The 15,781-nt window shown below is 39.5% G+C and overlaps 1 protein-coding gene across 4 annotated transcripts in view; it reads right to left on the bottom strand.

The window, feature by feature from the left end:
- The window catches only part of LOC309806460 (protein EURL homolog), a 31,975-nt gene extending 17,339 nt beyond the window's left edge, over positions 1-14,636 (bottom strand). The window contains exons 1-3 of one of the 4 annotated variants that reach the window (XM_082625313.1): positions 14,260-14,367; positions 13,685-13,790; positions 13,183-13,316 (exon numbers count right to left, since the gene is read on the bottom strand). In XM_082625313.1, the coding sequence (XP_082481439.1) occupies positions 13,183-13,316; positions 13,685-13,743 (193 nt within the window). In that variant the 5' untranslated portion in view covers positions 13,744-13,790; positions 14,260-14,367. Of the gene's footprint in view, positions 1-13,182; positions 13,317-13,684; positions 13,791-13,859; positions 14,219-14,259; positions 14,368-14,553 lie in introns of those variants that run through there. The other 3 variants (XM_082625315.1, XM_082625314.1, XM_082625312.1) reach the window with 3 other exon arrangements.
- Positions 14,637-15,781: the final 1,145 nt, after the last annotated feature.

The following is a 15,781-nucleotide window of genomic DNA, read 5'->3' on the forward strand; positions in this document are numbered from 1 at the left end:
AAAGGATAACCTTCAAATGAAAGAATTCCCCCTCCCCGCAAAGTAAGATTATAATGACAGTATAGTTATATCTGGCAATCCTTGTTGGAGACCCGGAAGACTTCAGAGGGAGTGAGGGAAAAAGACACTGATACATGAACAGAATTCATACTGTTGAAAGAAACTGTGGGGAAAGGATTGGTTGGGCAGCTCCTACATGAAGGAAATTACGGCAGCTAGAGCAGAAAAATCTACTGAAAGCCAAATCATAAGAAGGTAAACTCAGGATAAAGTCAAACCTCCTCAATGTACATAAAACAATGAATTATTTTGGCAATGGAGGAGTTGTTCGATATACAAACAAATCGTAGTAATCTTTTCAGTAGAATTTCATCTTTTCAGATGAGATGAAAACAAAACCCTTCTATATTTCAACTTAAATCAACACAAACATTTGCATCACATACTATATTTACCAAAGAGCTCCGATATTCATCATCTTTCTGTGATCCTTGCAGCAGCACTGTGAACACAGGCGACAGTGTAATTTATCATCACCTCTATTTAACGCATGTACTCCAAAAGTTAAGCAGTTGCATACTAGGAGGAAGAAGTCAATGGTTCAAGACAGAGGGAACTAGATAAACAAAAGTGTGGAAGTGAGAAAGAAATGGAGGAAAAGAGAGGAAGGGAAAGAGAGCGTGCACAAATGGTTGGCTTGTAGAGTGCCTTCTGAAGGGTAATGAAAGATCAAGGTAGCCAGTTAAGCAGATACCTGGTCATGAAATGTCCTACGTGTCATGTTAGGGAGTTAACAGCCTAACCAGAAGAAAATAGTAAGGAATCGAAGAGTTCTAAGAAAATGAACAGCATGCTCAGATTTGCATTTTAAAGACCTCTCTGGTGATACTGAGAGAGAACTAGGGGTGTGCGGTAGTGATGGGGAAAGGGGGATAAAGTCTATGAAACGGATTAAGTGGGTCTTGAAGCAGTATTGGTAAGAAGGAATAAAGGCCTGGTCAAAGGTGTAGCAGTGGGAATGAAAAGTCAGGAACAGATTGGGGAGAATCAACAGGACTCGGGGACAGACTGCATGGAGAGGGTGGGTGGGAGGGAAGCAGTGAGGGAACAGCGTTGCCGCAAGGCCACAGGCCAATTTGCCTTTGAGAACTGAAAAACCATCCCTGCCAGGGTGCATGGCTTGAAAAGCAGAGCTTAGGTAAGATTTCAGCCATAATCCCTCACTGCATCTACACAACTTTATATGGACAGTCCTGAAGAAACAAACCATTCATTCGCTAAGGGCAGTTTTTCAAGTTTGGTCCTGAAACCACCTGCATAAGAGTCAGCTGGGATTCTTATTAAAATGCAAATTCCTAGACTCAACTGTAGACCTACTGAAACAAAATTTCTGGGGTATAGGGCCTGGAATTCCATGTGAACCAAAGATGAAGGAAATAAAAATGCATGTGTATATGGAAATAAGGAGAGAAATTTAGTTTGAGAAACTTAAATTCAAGACAGCTGTAGAATATCTAAATGGAGAGGTCCAGCAGGTGGTTGGATATATATTGATAAGTCTGGTGCTTAAAAGACAGATTTGGCCTGTGATATGTTTGTGGAGTTCCATTAGCTTAGAGAGGTACAGCTGAAGCCAATGCAGTGAAAGAAATAGATGAGTGCGATATGAGAAAAAGAGAAAGACAAGGACAGAATTCAACGAAACACTAGTATTTCAGGGACCTGTAATAAGCAGTGACCCTAGGAAGAAAAGAGGGCAGAAATAAGAGGCCCGAGATATTTTATCACAGAACCCAGGGAGCTGAGTGTTTCAAAAAAGAGGGAAATGTTAAATGTCAGATTTTGAAAACGGCAGGAACATGAACCTATTTATTGTGTTGATAACTAGGAAGTCACTGGTGAAAGCAAAGGAGGTATGCCAGTTACAGGGGCACGGAAGATTAAGTTGGGAGGGGAGACAGAGGGAGACAATGAATGAACACTGCTCTTCCAAGAACTATGGCTTAAGGGAAAGAAAGGAAAGCTTTTTCCCTTGATTTTTTCTTTTTTTTAAACATGGGCGACATGAGCATTTCTTCCATTCTAATCATCTTTTTGGTCAATCTGCCAGGTTATGACGGAGAAGATAACTGTAGGTAGGCAAGATGATGTGTCAGTATACGATAAAACAAATGAAGGAGAGGATAAATGAATGAAGAGTGGGTGGTAGAAAAGAGAGACAGAATGTAAGAAGCATGAAATTGTTCTATAATTAGTCTCTACTGAGAATTGTGATATTTTCTTTCTGCAGACACTTACGACTGCTATTTCATTTGGTTAGTAAATACACTGGTAATCTAAGGCTGAGTTTTATGAAGAACTGTCTGATTTACTATATAGGAATTATATTTTATTATATTGTATTTATTCTACTTTGTAGTAGAAATATAGCCAAAATGTTGATTGACATTGAATTGAAACTTGATTGTTGATATATTGAAATTATTCTGGTGAGATTTGGTCAAGATTATGAAAGATACTTTAATACTAAGTAACAGAAATGTGCTCAGGGCAAATACTGCGAATGGTGTTAGTGAGGAAGTAGTAGAATACAACACCTTTAAAATCTTTCCCAACACTTAAAGATACTAAAGATCCTCTTTAATATTTGAAGATAAAAATATGGAAGTATGAATAAAGGAGGACTTCATGTTAATTTTGAAACACTTCCCCTCCAATAACACCAAACCTCAACATGTGAACTCTGTTTTCAAAACAGACTAGGAATTATCATTCACTAAATTCATTGTAGATATTATTCCACCAGTTATCATGAGTTTTAGATATTAAGATGTCATTTAAGTATATCTGTATAACACTTTAGAGGTTGGAAGGCGTTTTTACTGTCTATTAAATTTAATCTCCACATTATGTACGAAATAAACACTAAGTGTGAATTTTAAATAAGGTAATACATGGAAAAATGTATCAGCGATTGAATTTATTCTTCATAAAAGGCAAATAATCCTATATCGCCTTCCATGAATTTATTCTTCATAGAAGGCAAATAATCCTATATCACCTTCCAATGTACCATATAACTTATTCTAATGTCTTTTCTGTCCTCTCATGTAAGCTTCACAAGTTTATGTTTGTTTTGTTAACTGCCTTATCCTTAGCTACCAGAACAATTTCTGGCACACAGCAGTTTCTCAATTAATATTTACTTAATCAATGTGTATAAAAATTGCTATGAACATATCTTTAACTCTGAGATTCAGATTTTGATGGGTACACACAAACCATTATTTTGCCTTACTGTTATACAGTTGACACAGTAATGCCAGAAAGCTAACAGAAATAGATACACTAGTTTAAATTTTTTTGTAAATAAACAGACACTGTTCCCCTTTATTACAAACTATAAAGCCAAGGCTCAGTGTTTAATGGGTTTATTCCCCTTATCTAAATCGTAATGTGTGCCAAACTGGATTAGAATAATTTAAATCCACTCTAACTACAGTTGATAACATTTTGATAATTCTGCAATGTTACTTACCCACTTTGATTTCAATCATTTATACATTTTGCATGTAACAACTTATCTGAAATTCACAATGTTAATATCCTTTATAATGTGGAGATTACATTTAAGATGCTGTAAAAGCACTTTTGAACATCTACAGTGCCTTATAAATATAAAATTATGTTGTCTTACCACCTGTTTCTTCTCTCTCTTTCTGGAAAAGTGTTCCAGGCGACTACCGGGGCAGATGAGCAAAAGGGAGATAGCATGCAATTCCAGGATTGGTGCTAATCTTTTCACTGTGGTTTGCACTGTCTGCCTCCACTTACTTAGAACCCTATTCCCTCTTCAGAGGAAGACTAATCAGGATAAGTATGTTAGCCTCTATTACTTGAATGGTTGGAAGGATGGAGAGCAGTGTTAGAAGAACTGCCTCATCATCAGCTGCCACCTGTATGATTCTGTAGCAAATGTCAGTGTGCAGCTCAACTTCCTTGTCCCTTCTAGGCAGGGACTAGCAAGACTGTCATGTGTGTGTCTCTTCTTCCTAGTTCTTTCCTCCTCTCTGATAATAATCAATCAAATCCAAGAGTTCTAAAAGACCACATTTTCTTGACAGACTATTTAGACTCTAATCTATATGGAGATTGCATCATCCTACTCTCTTAGGTCATGAGAAATGTCTATTTTTGGATATTCCACCAAACGTGTATTAATCAAATAATATCATAGGTAGAAGTAACTTTTAAAAAGCAAGCATTTCTTGGGACCCCAATTTTGTTTCTTGCTTGAACATTCACATTTGTGTAATTCATCTGTAACTTTGCCTGAAATTTACTTAGTATCTCCTAGATTCTTAAGAGTTCACATAATTTTTTTGGAAGGAGAAATGATTTAGGCACTTGGACTTTTTGGAATCAGATACCTTAGGTTTGGACTTCCAAGCTGTGTGATTCTGGACTAGTTTCCCAGACTCTCCACCCATTTCCCTCATTCATCAAATTGGGATAGCCTAGTACCTAGCTCATATAGTTGTATTAAGAACGAAATAATGCATGTAACACAGAATACCTGACAAACAATACCTATTATTTACGTAAGTCACTTACCTAAAAGTGTAAATCCCTTAAGTATCTGACAGTTGGACTAGCTTCTCCCAACTAGAGAGTGAATATTTCACTTCCTCTAGAGTAAAGACAGAAACTTATCTTTGTCTTCTTTCTTCACAGGCATTATTTTGCATGCAACAGAAAAATTACTCTTTATTTCTGGGCAGCTAATTTCTCTTTATAAGCTCTCTAGTAACAGTTATTCAAATTATTTCAACCATGAAAAGTACATCCCTTTTCTGAGAATAGATATTAATATTTTTGACCTAAGTATTAAAAGATTTTCAATCTAGATTTAATTTGTTTCCATATAACTCATAAAACATTTCTTTTCATCTTTGTCAACACATTGGAAGGAATGAATTATGAATTTGAATCAGAATGTCATTTTTATCTATTTTAACAAATCCTTTATTTATAATTATGATGTTTCTATTAATAAGATATCCTGGGTTGTATATTGTTTCTTTGTTTTCAACTTAAAATCACTGATTTAAAGAACATACTTTTATTATTACTGATTTAAAAAGCACTCTGGATCATCAAATACCTTGGGGGTCATCATTATGAGCAAACATCACTATGCTGAGGTGTTCTGAATAACAAGAGTCGCCGTGTATAAATGAATGTAGAAACTCCCGCTCTAAACACAGCTCTGTTTAAGACTTCTTGCTCTGTGTTTGGAGAAAAATACTGTCTGTTTTCTACCTTCCTGATTGAAAAAGATAACCAGATATCACTCTTAGTATTATTCGCTACATTTTTCTTTTGGATATGATACAAAGTTCTTCTATTAGTAAGATTTGTAAAACTTTTAGGAGACTCCAGAAAGATCTCAGGCAGTTCTGCGAAAGGGCAGAAAAATAGCAGAAGAGTTTCACTGTGGGCCAGTTTAAGGGAAAAATATAAAAAAAGACAGTTCTCTCGAGTCTCCTTTAGACTGATTCACTCATAACTTCTTGCCAGTCCTTGTACTACTGCTGATTATATACTAGTAAATAAAAGACTCTAATCCATGTCTTTACACAATTAGAAATGGGGGAGGGGTGGTGCATTAAACAAACACATAAGCAAATAGTTACAGCAACAAATTATAGCAAGTGCCATGAAGGAAAGGGCGCTATGAGGACAACCAGGTTGGGGCTGACAGCGGTGGCAGGGGCGGGAAGAAGTGCCAGGGCAGGGAAGACCGCTTTGAGAAGCGCCTTTCCAAGCGCCAAGGCAGGCAGGTTCTTTCCTGCGGCGCTGCCTCACAAGCATTTTTACCAGGCATGTAAGTCCGTACCTTCTACAGTGCGCTTCCAACCCCAACGCTTCTGATCGCAGGGGTGGAGGGGAATTCACTTATTTATTTACTCATTCATTTTGAAAGGAGATATACGTGGTACAGGAATAATAGTTTAACTTTAGACATGTAGTTGGAAGTACTTATGGGCTATACAAGTGAAGATGTCTACAAACTAGTTGCATATATAGATGTGTAGCTTGGGGGTGGGGAGAAAGAGGTAGGAGGAGATCTGCTACTTATCAGCACATAAAAGGCCATGAAAGCCCAGACAGAGCGACGACGGAAGGTCTAGGACAGAGCATGCCAACATAAACAACAACAATAAAAAAGACACTACAAAGATTATCAGGACTAATCAGAGGCATTAGGAAAACCAATAAGTGAATGCCATCAACATAGCAGGGCTGGTCTGCAATTTAAAACTTAAAATATGGCAAAGGTCAATGTCCATTTCTCACAGTGGTTACAACTGCTCTGACACCAGAGACCTGATCTGAATCCCTTCTGTGTCAATTACTATCTATATGAATTTAGGGTAACTTTATTTGACCTCAGAACCTTCATTTTGCCACATATAATTGAGGATACTACTATTTATCTCTTAGTCCTGATGAGAGACCTCTATAAACATTAGCTGCAATAAATGCTCCATTATGCTTAAAAATCAGTTGGTAAAGTAGGGGTGTACAACCATCCTAGTCACTTCTACAAGCATTTTAGCCATATACTGTATCACTAAATAGGAGCAAATAAATATTAATCGTTTCCTATTTAAAACGTACACGGGCATATACCTGTAGCTGAACTGACAGAATAGTCACACACACAGTGGGAATTCCCTGGAGGTCCAGTGGTTAGGGCTCCTCGTTTCCACTGAAGGGGGCACAGGTCGATCCCTGGCCAGGGAACTAAGATCCCGCGTGCTGAGTGGCGTGCCCGCCCCTACCCCCCAAAATAACAAAACCAGAAGTAACTTGTCTATGGTCCCACAGCTACTAAATGTGGATTCAAATCCAGAGAGGAAGGCTCTGGGGTGAGGGCCGCCACCAGTTTTTGGATCTCAGTGGCACAGAATTAGGAACCTGTGCTCCTAATCACCGTGCTACAATTACTCTGCAGCTTCACTGTGAGCATCAAGAACAAACAAATAAATCTGAGCCCCACTGCTTATACAGCCAAGTATTCTTGCAACAAATGGCAACAACTGGAGTTCAGCCTTTTGAATTAGATTCTGGCACAATAATTTCAAGATTAAGAAATAAAAATATAAAATTGCTCTTACTGGTAACATTTGAGAACCAGTATGACACAATAAACTTAGGTATCTCGCCAAGAAAACCCAACTAGTAAGTGGCAGGGTCAAGATTCAAGGCCAGGTCTGAGCCCAAGGCCCACATGCTCAATCACTAGAGCAGAAGTGGAGCAGTAGCAGATGTATCCAGCTGCAGAAAAGCAATCTTTCCTGTAAAGGTATGAGGAAGGTGGAATTACCATGCTAGTCCATCATGAACAGAGGCTAGGAGAAAGCAGGAAGTAGTTTTCTTAAGTTTATAATATCTAACTTACCTATAATGAGCAGTGGCATTAATCATCACATTTTATGTACCGAGATGGGTCAGAAACTTGAAAATTCTTATAAGCTTTTTGGCAACAAGTTCACATGAGATCTGGCTGCATGCCCATGCTCAGAATACAATGCCTCATTCTGTAAAAATCCCTTCCAGTTCAAACTCCTGGGTTAGAAGAATCACTAGAGCAATCACTAGAGCATTACTTGTTGGTCTTAGTTTTAGCTCAAATAGTTTGTCTTCAATGTGGTAACCTTTAATTACTAGAAAGGCCTCTCTATGGCCGATTTTGCTAGGTGCATACTCAATGTCCTTTGGCCCTTTCTTTGGAAAACACTGATTTTATTTGGAGCAGCTTCTCTTGAAAGGGCAGTGGAATGTGTAAGAAATGGTTAGGTGGGACTTTAGGAAAAGCTCCTTTTTAGATGCAGGAGAGAATGCCAACATGTATCTTTTGTCAGATGTCCTTTCTTTTCCGTCTGAGAATAAGGAAGCAATGGCTGGAGTTCTAGCAGCCACCCTGGCTCATGAGATGACTGACAATGGCAAATAATGTGTTAAGGAAAGTGGATTAGAAAAACAGAAGCAGCTTGAGTCTTTCTGATCATGGAGCTACCATACCAACTCCAGACTCAACTTCTTTTAATACGAGACATATAAATACCCATTCCACTTTATTTCATCATTATTATTTGGATTTTCTGTTACATACAGCCAGACCTAACTCCTAATGGAATGTACCACTCCAACTGAAATTCATGTACGATCTCAATTTTAAATTCATCCCAGACTTTAAAATCAGAAAGCTTAAAGTTAAAAGGAGAAAAGGTTGGGAGTAACTAAAAAGAGGCCACCATTATTAGGACTGGGATAAGAATCTGGAACCTGGCTCCTCAGATATGGGTTGTTAGTTAAGTCACAAGTCTTTACCAGATGTTGTCAGCCTAGTTTTATTTTTAAAAAATATTCTATAATTTAAAGTTATCACCAATTAAACCTACATTTCACTTCCATGCTTCTCTACTCCTGTCTAGATAATGAGATTTTACTATCAGAGCCATTTAAAAGGTGTTCAGATTTATTTAAAATAGAATGAAAAGGCAGTTAAAGAAAAAATAAATTAACCTTTCATCTGTATTTCTAAGTATATCAAAGACAGCCAAGCTAAAGTTCAAAAGGCATATTAGGCTTTATATTTAAAAGTGCTCTTTTAGTTAATAGCAAGGCATGATGTCTGTCATTACGGGAAACAAGAGAAAGAGGTTAATGCCAGATTGAGTTAGCAATATACAGTCTCCTTATCACAAGTACAGTGGTGGGCTTTTACTTAAGTGGAAAGATGCTGATGTGCCAGAAGCAAGTCAAAGGAAGAGCTGTTGACAGGCTTTGAGTAGTTAACAATCAATCTTGAGTTCCAAGCTAAGTCAGGATTTAATATTGAGATTCAAACTGCTTCCTGACTACTGACCATGTGAACCATGTTTTGGTCAAAGACACAGAGAATCAAGGAAGAATGAGATTAAAAGTGAGCACTGGGTTCATCAGTGTCTTAACCAAGAGAAAACACCTATAGACTTTCCTTGCTGGAAAGATTACTAAGGATCTGCATTAGGGTCTGTTTCTAGAAAAGTTCCTGGGAAGTTCAACAAATTAGAGGAGAATGAAGTCTGAGATGGATTTTACAGTCCAAGATGGACTAGTAGGTATTAAAAATGCTTACTAATCAACTAGCAAGATCAACTCACACTGAAAACTTTGGCATAAGAGGAATTGATCTTGTCTTATAAAAAAGTTTCTCTCGGGCTTCCCTGGTGGCGCAGTGGTTGAGAGTCCGCCTGCTGATGCAGGGGACACGGGTTCGTGCCCCGGTCCGGGAAGATCCCACATGCCGCGGAACGGCTGGGCCCATGAGCCATGGCCGCTGAGCCTGTGCGTCCGGAGCCTGTGCTCCGCAATGGGAGAGGCCACAACAGTGAGAGGCTCGTGTACCGCAAAAAAAAAAAAAAGTTTCTCTCTATAGAATAGAAAGGAAGTCAATTATTAGAGGAAGGTAAAAATACTAATTATTTACACAGTATTTTGGTACAAAATGAAAACTGACAGTATGAAGTAACAGATTGGAGCCCTGGATCTGTCTCCCATCCCCCAGCTGTAGTTTCATTTCTGACTTTCTTATATTACAGTTGAGTTTCATTACTGGCTCCTGACCACTCTGGGCTACCTTCCTCCCAGACTTAATAGCCTAGGGAATGGTAGTCGGTAAATAACTTTAGAGATTTTAGCGCCATGAACCATGAGGCATATTAATGTATTTGATCATACATGCATATAGCATCTTAGTGTCAAGGACAGGCCATCAGTATTAAGAAGTTTAAGCATGTATCTCCTAATCCTAGAAGTGGACAAGTAATTCTAATGGTGAATTATAAGTGCCCCCCACCCATCAATCTCCTTAAAGTGCATTTCTTAGGTCCTTGAAGTATATCACCTATGGGTTGAAAGTATATGAAATGTAGGTACTCGTTTACTTTTAAGTACTGTAAAGTCACGGAAAAAAAGGCAGTTTAGAGCCAAGCTCAGAATATGAAATCTCTCCTACAAGATTAGACTGTCTTTTGTTATTTCTTTCTTTCATCTTCATTTTATAAATATATGCATGTGCACATTTAAAAAAATTTGATTAGACTAGTTTTGATTTGACATAAGCAACATTTGATTAGAGCAGTTTTGATTTGACATAAGTAACAATCCAAAAGGTGTAAAATATTTTTGTTTACTACAAACCTGTGGACTCAAAACTACCCTAAAAATTCCAAGAAAATTTTTATCTAGCCTCTTAGCTGAAAAAAGAATATAAGGCTTTAGAGCAAACTCAGCAATTAGAAAGCTAAGAAACCAAGTAACAGCAACATTACCATACTACAAAAAAGTTATACCAAAAATAGTAAAGTTAAATGTCATATTTTTTTAAAGTCCCTCTTACTTACCTATTTATTAATTGGCACTGTGCTGAGCATTTGGTAGGGGAAAGAAAACTTCAAAAACATTTTAAAAGGTTTACTGACATGGACAAAGAATAGACTTTGTTATTTTTCAGGTATGTGATTACTTTATTATCACTTTTTTCCATTGATTTTTTAAAAAACCTGTATACTGGCCTTCCCTGGTGGCGCAGTGGTTGAGAGTCCGCCTGCCAATGCAGGAGACACGGGAACGTGCCGGGTCCAGGAGGATCCCACATGCCGTGGAGCGGCTAGGCCTGTGAGCCATGGCCGCTGAGCCTGAGTGTCTGGAGCCTGTGCTCCGCAATGGGAGAGGCCACAACAGTGAGAGGCCCGTGTACTGCAATCAATCAATCAATCAATCAATAAACCTGTATACTGATATAAAAATCGAAATTTTGAGGAATTCAGGGTTCTCATTTCCCTCCTTTTCCCCTAAAATTCCTAATACTTAGAAAAAAATCTCATGATATTAAAATGGTTATATGCACAAGCTCATCACTGTAGTAAATATAAAATGTATTTGTGAGATCTAGGAACTGACTTCAGATAAACTAAGAAGAAAATTCTAAAATAATTTTTCTCATGAAGATTAAATTAGCATTTAAAAATATAAAACCTTGAGTGTACACAGAATATATAGGGAAACAGTTCTAATACAAATTGAGAATTATTTTCGTCTTTTAAGTTAAAGACAACTCTTATTTCAACACGTAGGGCTTATGACAAGCTTATATATTGAGATAAATGTTATCAGAGATGAAATATTTATAAGATGGTACCTGAGGAATACTTGTATATTCTCTATACAATGATGAAGAACCAGTTAAAAGGCATTAAAAACAGGCTAGAAAAGCAAATATGAAAGTTTACATTTCTGTAGATAAATCCTATCACAGCATGAACAACACTAATGATTTAGCAGGAAGCACTGATAAGGAAAAGTTGGCTGACCGAATATCAAGGAGAGCAATTAGGACTCAGGAAAACAGGTTTCTAATATTAGCCCTATCAACTAAAATAGCTACTGACAGTAGATCAATGGAATTAAAATCACATATACTAGAACTAGATTGGCAGGCTTCAAAGCCCAGCACTGTCATTCATTGCTGAGCAACTTCAAAGTGCATTTTATGGGTCTTGAAGGTTAGACTTCATCAACTTTAAAATGGATAATAGTAGCCATCCCAGAGCTATTTTGAGCTGAAAAAGATAATCCATGTAAGGTGCTTAGTACAATGCCTGGCACATAACAACAGCTAGCCATCACTGCTAGAGCAACCTTGAACAGTCCAACTACCTGGTTGTCAGTTTTCCTCAATGTAAATACAGGTTTGGCTGAGTCATTTCTAATGCCTTTGCCCATCTAAAACTAAAATCTACAACGTAAAAGAATACATAGGGCCAACTCTACTTCTAAAGAACATACATTTATATCTTTCACTCTAGCATGATTAAGGACATGGTAATTTAAATGCTACAGAAGAATCATGTTTTTAAGTCACCCCTTTGAAATTAGTTATAATGCTACATTTACTAAAGCCAAAGTTTTATGCGTTCTATGCAACCCACAGGAAATCCATGATCTTCCATCGATTATCATGTTTAGCAACTACAGTTCTGAGAGTACAATGGCAAAACTGTCAAAACCAATATGATCTTAAATGGAAAATGAATGTCATATAATTAACTCTACATGTTTTTAGTAGTCTACTTATGGTTATAATTTTGACTTTTACTACAGAGTATCTATATATACTAATTTGGCGCCTACAACAATTTCTGAAAAACAAGTCTTAATATTAATTTAATTTAAATTAAATTTAAATACTATTAAATTAATCTAAAGATCTAAAAAAATCTCTCTACTGAAATGTTACAATTCAAAATTCAAATGGCAGGCCAACCTTTTTTATTGCCAGAATATTAAGATTCTTTTTTAGTGTGACTCAAATATTAAAAAAAAAAATCAGAATTTATCATGGTAACATCAAGATTAAGAAAACATATCCCACATGTTTCTCAGGGACAAACTACTGATACCCACAGACACATTAACTGTGCACCAACCCAAATACTTTAATAGAGGTTTTTTTTTAAGTATTTGGAGAACTCTTTTTCATATACTCTTAGAGATACTACTGAGAAAATTTAAAAGCCTTTTTAGTTTAAAAAAATTATCAAAGGTGTGTGTGATCATTGAAAAGAGGTTATCTAAAAATTTTAAAATGTGTTGCAGATAATAAGATAGCACTGGGGAAAAAGAAGTTATAGCTCACCTCAATTAGGTACTAGCACGGTAGGCCAAAAGAATAAAATTACATTCGCCTATCAATGTAAATGTTTGGTTATGTTATTTCTTAATATTAAAACAAAACAACACACACACACACACACACACGTGTGTTAAAATCTGACAACTTAAGCTCTCAAACCAGCAAAGTTTACTAGTCAATACTCATTCCTCATTTTTATATTAGTAACATTGAGATTAATGCCGTGGGAGTTAAAAAAAAAAGTTTCTCTTAAATTCATAGCTGTGCTACCTTCAGTTTCATTTCCAGAAACCCTTATCTTTAACAGATCTCCATTTCATACTTGACACAGTTTACAATCATTCAAGAAATTTTAGTTTTACCTTGTAACTAGTTCAGCTTAAAGTAGTTCTGTAAAGTTCACGCCATAAAATGAATCTACACTGTGTCCTTACCATCAATATTTAGCTCAAAACAGACGTGGCAGAAGGAGAGTGTTTCTTTGTCTGTTCCCAGTTTACAAACACTGCAGATGTTGTCATCATTCAAATCAATGCTTACAAACTGCTCCTCTTCGTTCATAGTGCCCCTGTTAAGAAACAGAAAAAGAAAGTTACACAATTTCAAGAACTTGCCATTAACGGCAATATTAGGAACTTCTAGGAAGTCAGAAGGATGCTGTTCAGATTATCTAATGCAACAGCCCCATCAAACAAGCACTGCCATACTTGTACTTCAATATTATACTTTTTATTGTGCAAAGACACAAAGCTAGTAAAACTTAAAGCCTATCCGTAAGTGACACTACGCCTAAGCGCCTTTTTCGGTCCTGTGTTTTATTTAGTTGAGTGGGTCTGACGGAAAGCAGTTTTCGGGTATTCTAGCCCACCCCCACCCCTGACCAGGTGTAGAAGGAGCTTAGCAGCGACACCTCTTCAGCTACCGGGGTCAACCTACTTAACGCTGTTAAAGGTAGGACGAACGATCTGCTCGGGACACTGCTTTGCTAACTTCATTGAGGGAACCTCAGATGCGTTTCGCTGGCTCGGCGTAGCGAGGTTTCCTATTCGAGATCGGGGCAACAAAATGCACATGGAAAAGTGAACACTAGGGAGGGGGCCCGGCCGCTTACAAAGCATCCTCACGGAAGGTCGGGCAGCGGCTCCGCTGTACGGCCCGGGCACGGCCGGAGGCGGGGTGGCCAAGCAAGGCTGGGGGTCCCGGAGCCCGGCCGGCGGGAGCGCCGCGTCCCCTCGCCCCGGGCTTCCTCCCACCCCGGAAGAAGGCGTTCGAGGGCCACGGCAGCTGGTCCATCTGGACTCAGCGCCTCTGGGAGCCGGGTCCCAGGCGTTGGGGGCGCGCGCTTGCCCCTCAGGGTGCCGCGGACCCGTGTCATTCTCTCCGACCGTCCGTCGGGGCAGCCCGCGCGGAACAGAGCCAGGGGCCGCGGGGCTCAGAGTGCGAAGGCGGCGGGACCGAGGGGGCAGGGACCGGGGCGCAGGCAGTCGGGGGCAGGGGAGCTGGGGCTTTACCGTCCGGCTTCGCGCGCCGCCGCCGCCGATCCGCGCGGCCCAGGCTCCTCCACTATTGTTTCCGGCCGCAGCGCAGGCGGCCGCAGCGGAGAAGGCTGCCGTGTGCCGGCGCCGCCCCCTCCCGCCGGTGCCATCCCTCGGAGGCTCTGGGGGGGTTGGGGGACGGCGCGGCTGATAGCGAAGCCGCGCGCTCGCTCGGCGGCCGCGCGCACCGCCGCTCCCCTGCTGCACCGACGCCGCGGCCTCAACTCGGATTTTTTCTTGATTCCGCGCCTCTTGGCCGGGGTCTCTTACCGTTCTGTGGAAGGTAGCTCCTCGCACGCCCCCTCTTCTAGGCAAGTAGATAGAGGAGTCCGTTACCACCTCCCCCTTCAGGGTAGTGGAAACTACTGCCCCCGGGCGGGGGCCGCCGGGGCGGGGGCAGAAAAGTGACGAGTGGATGGGTGAGAGGGCCAGAGATGCGTGGGTGGAACTTCGTGTGAAATCGGTGGACTGAAGCAAAATAGTATCATTGATCTTTGAGTTAGGTGCCAGTTGAAGTATTTAATGAGGGAAAAGTTCGTTTTCAAGTTTCATAATTTAGGGATAATCTTAAATACAGAAGCTTATTTTTTACAGATTGTCTTAGAAATGGGGCGCCCCTCCCCTGTAATATGGCGCATTCCTTACACGCCCACGAGGATAATCCCGGAGCCCCACCTCTTACTTTAGGTCCTGCCTCTTTAAAAAGCTGATCTCTTTTTGCCCACTTTGCTTGACATTTTAAACCATTTTTTTAAGGTTATAATTCATGTAACACTTTCACTTACATTTTCTATTGTAATCCTCAAAACAGCCAGAGAAGGGAAACGAAAAGAGTTATCTTCTTTTGCATCCTAAAAATGACTAACCCAGATTATCTATTGGTTAGAAAGAGAGCTGGGACTTGAACCCAAGGCTGCTAAAGTAAGATCGCTGCTATTTTCCAGAGCATCATAAACAGCTGTCCTGGTTACACCAACAAAGAGAAGGGGGACTAGGCTGTTAGTCTACATGTAACCGGTGGTAGGAATGGATTCCATAGATCTTGGGAACTTCTAGACCAAATTGGCACTTGATATAAACCATCAGTGCCCCAGAAAAGTGGCCTGTGTTTTTGCTACTTGAAGTGTAGGAGATGAACCAGCAACATTGGCCTCACCTGCCTGGTATCTTGTTAGAAACGTAGACTATCGAGTTTCACCCAAGACTTCCTGAATAAGAACCTGCATTTTAACAAGATCCCCCAGGTGATTCCTATGCAGATGAAAGTTTGAGACGCACTAATTGAAATAGAAAAATCTATGCCTTTTCTACTTGAATTTCACATTCTAAGTAAATATGACTAAAATGTCTTACATCTTGGATTCTACCCATCTTTTCAATGAAAGTGCTTTCTAAAATCACTAACAAGGGGACTTCCCTGGTGGTCCAGTGGGTAAGACTCTGAGCTCCCAAAGCATTGGGGCCTGGGTTTGATCTCTGGTCAGGGAACTAGATCCCA

Source organism: Mesoplodon mirus (genome assembly GCF_964341445.2).
Source record: "Mesoplodon mirus genome assembly, chromosome: 6".
NCBI lineage: Eukaryota > Metazoa > Chordata > Mammalia > Artiodactyla > Ziphiidae > Mesoplodon > Mesoplodon mirus.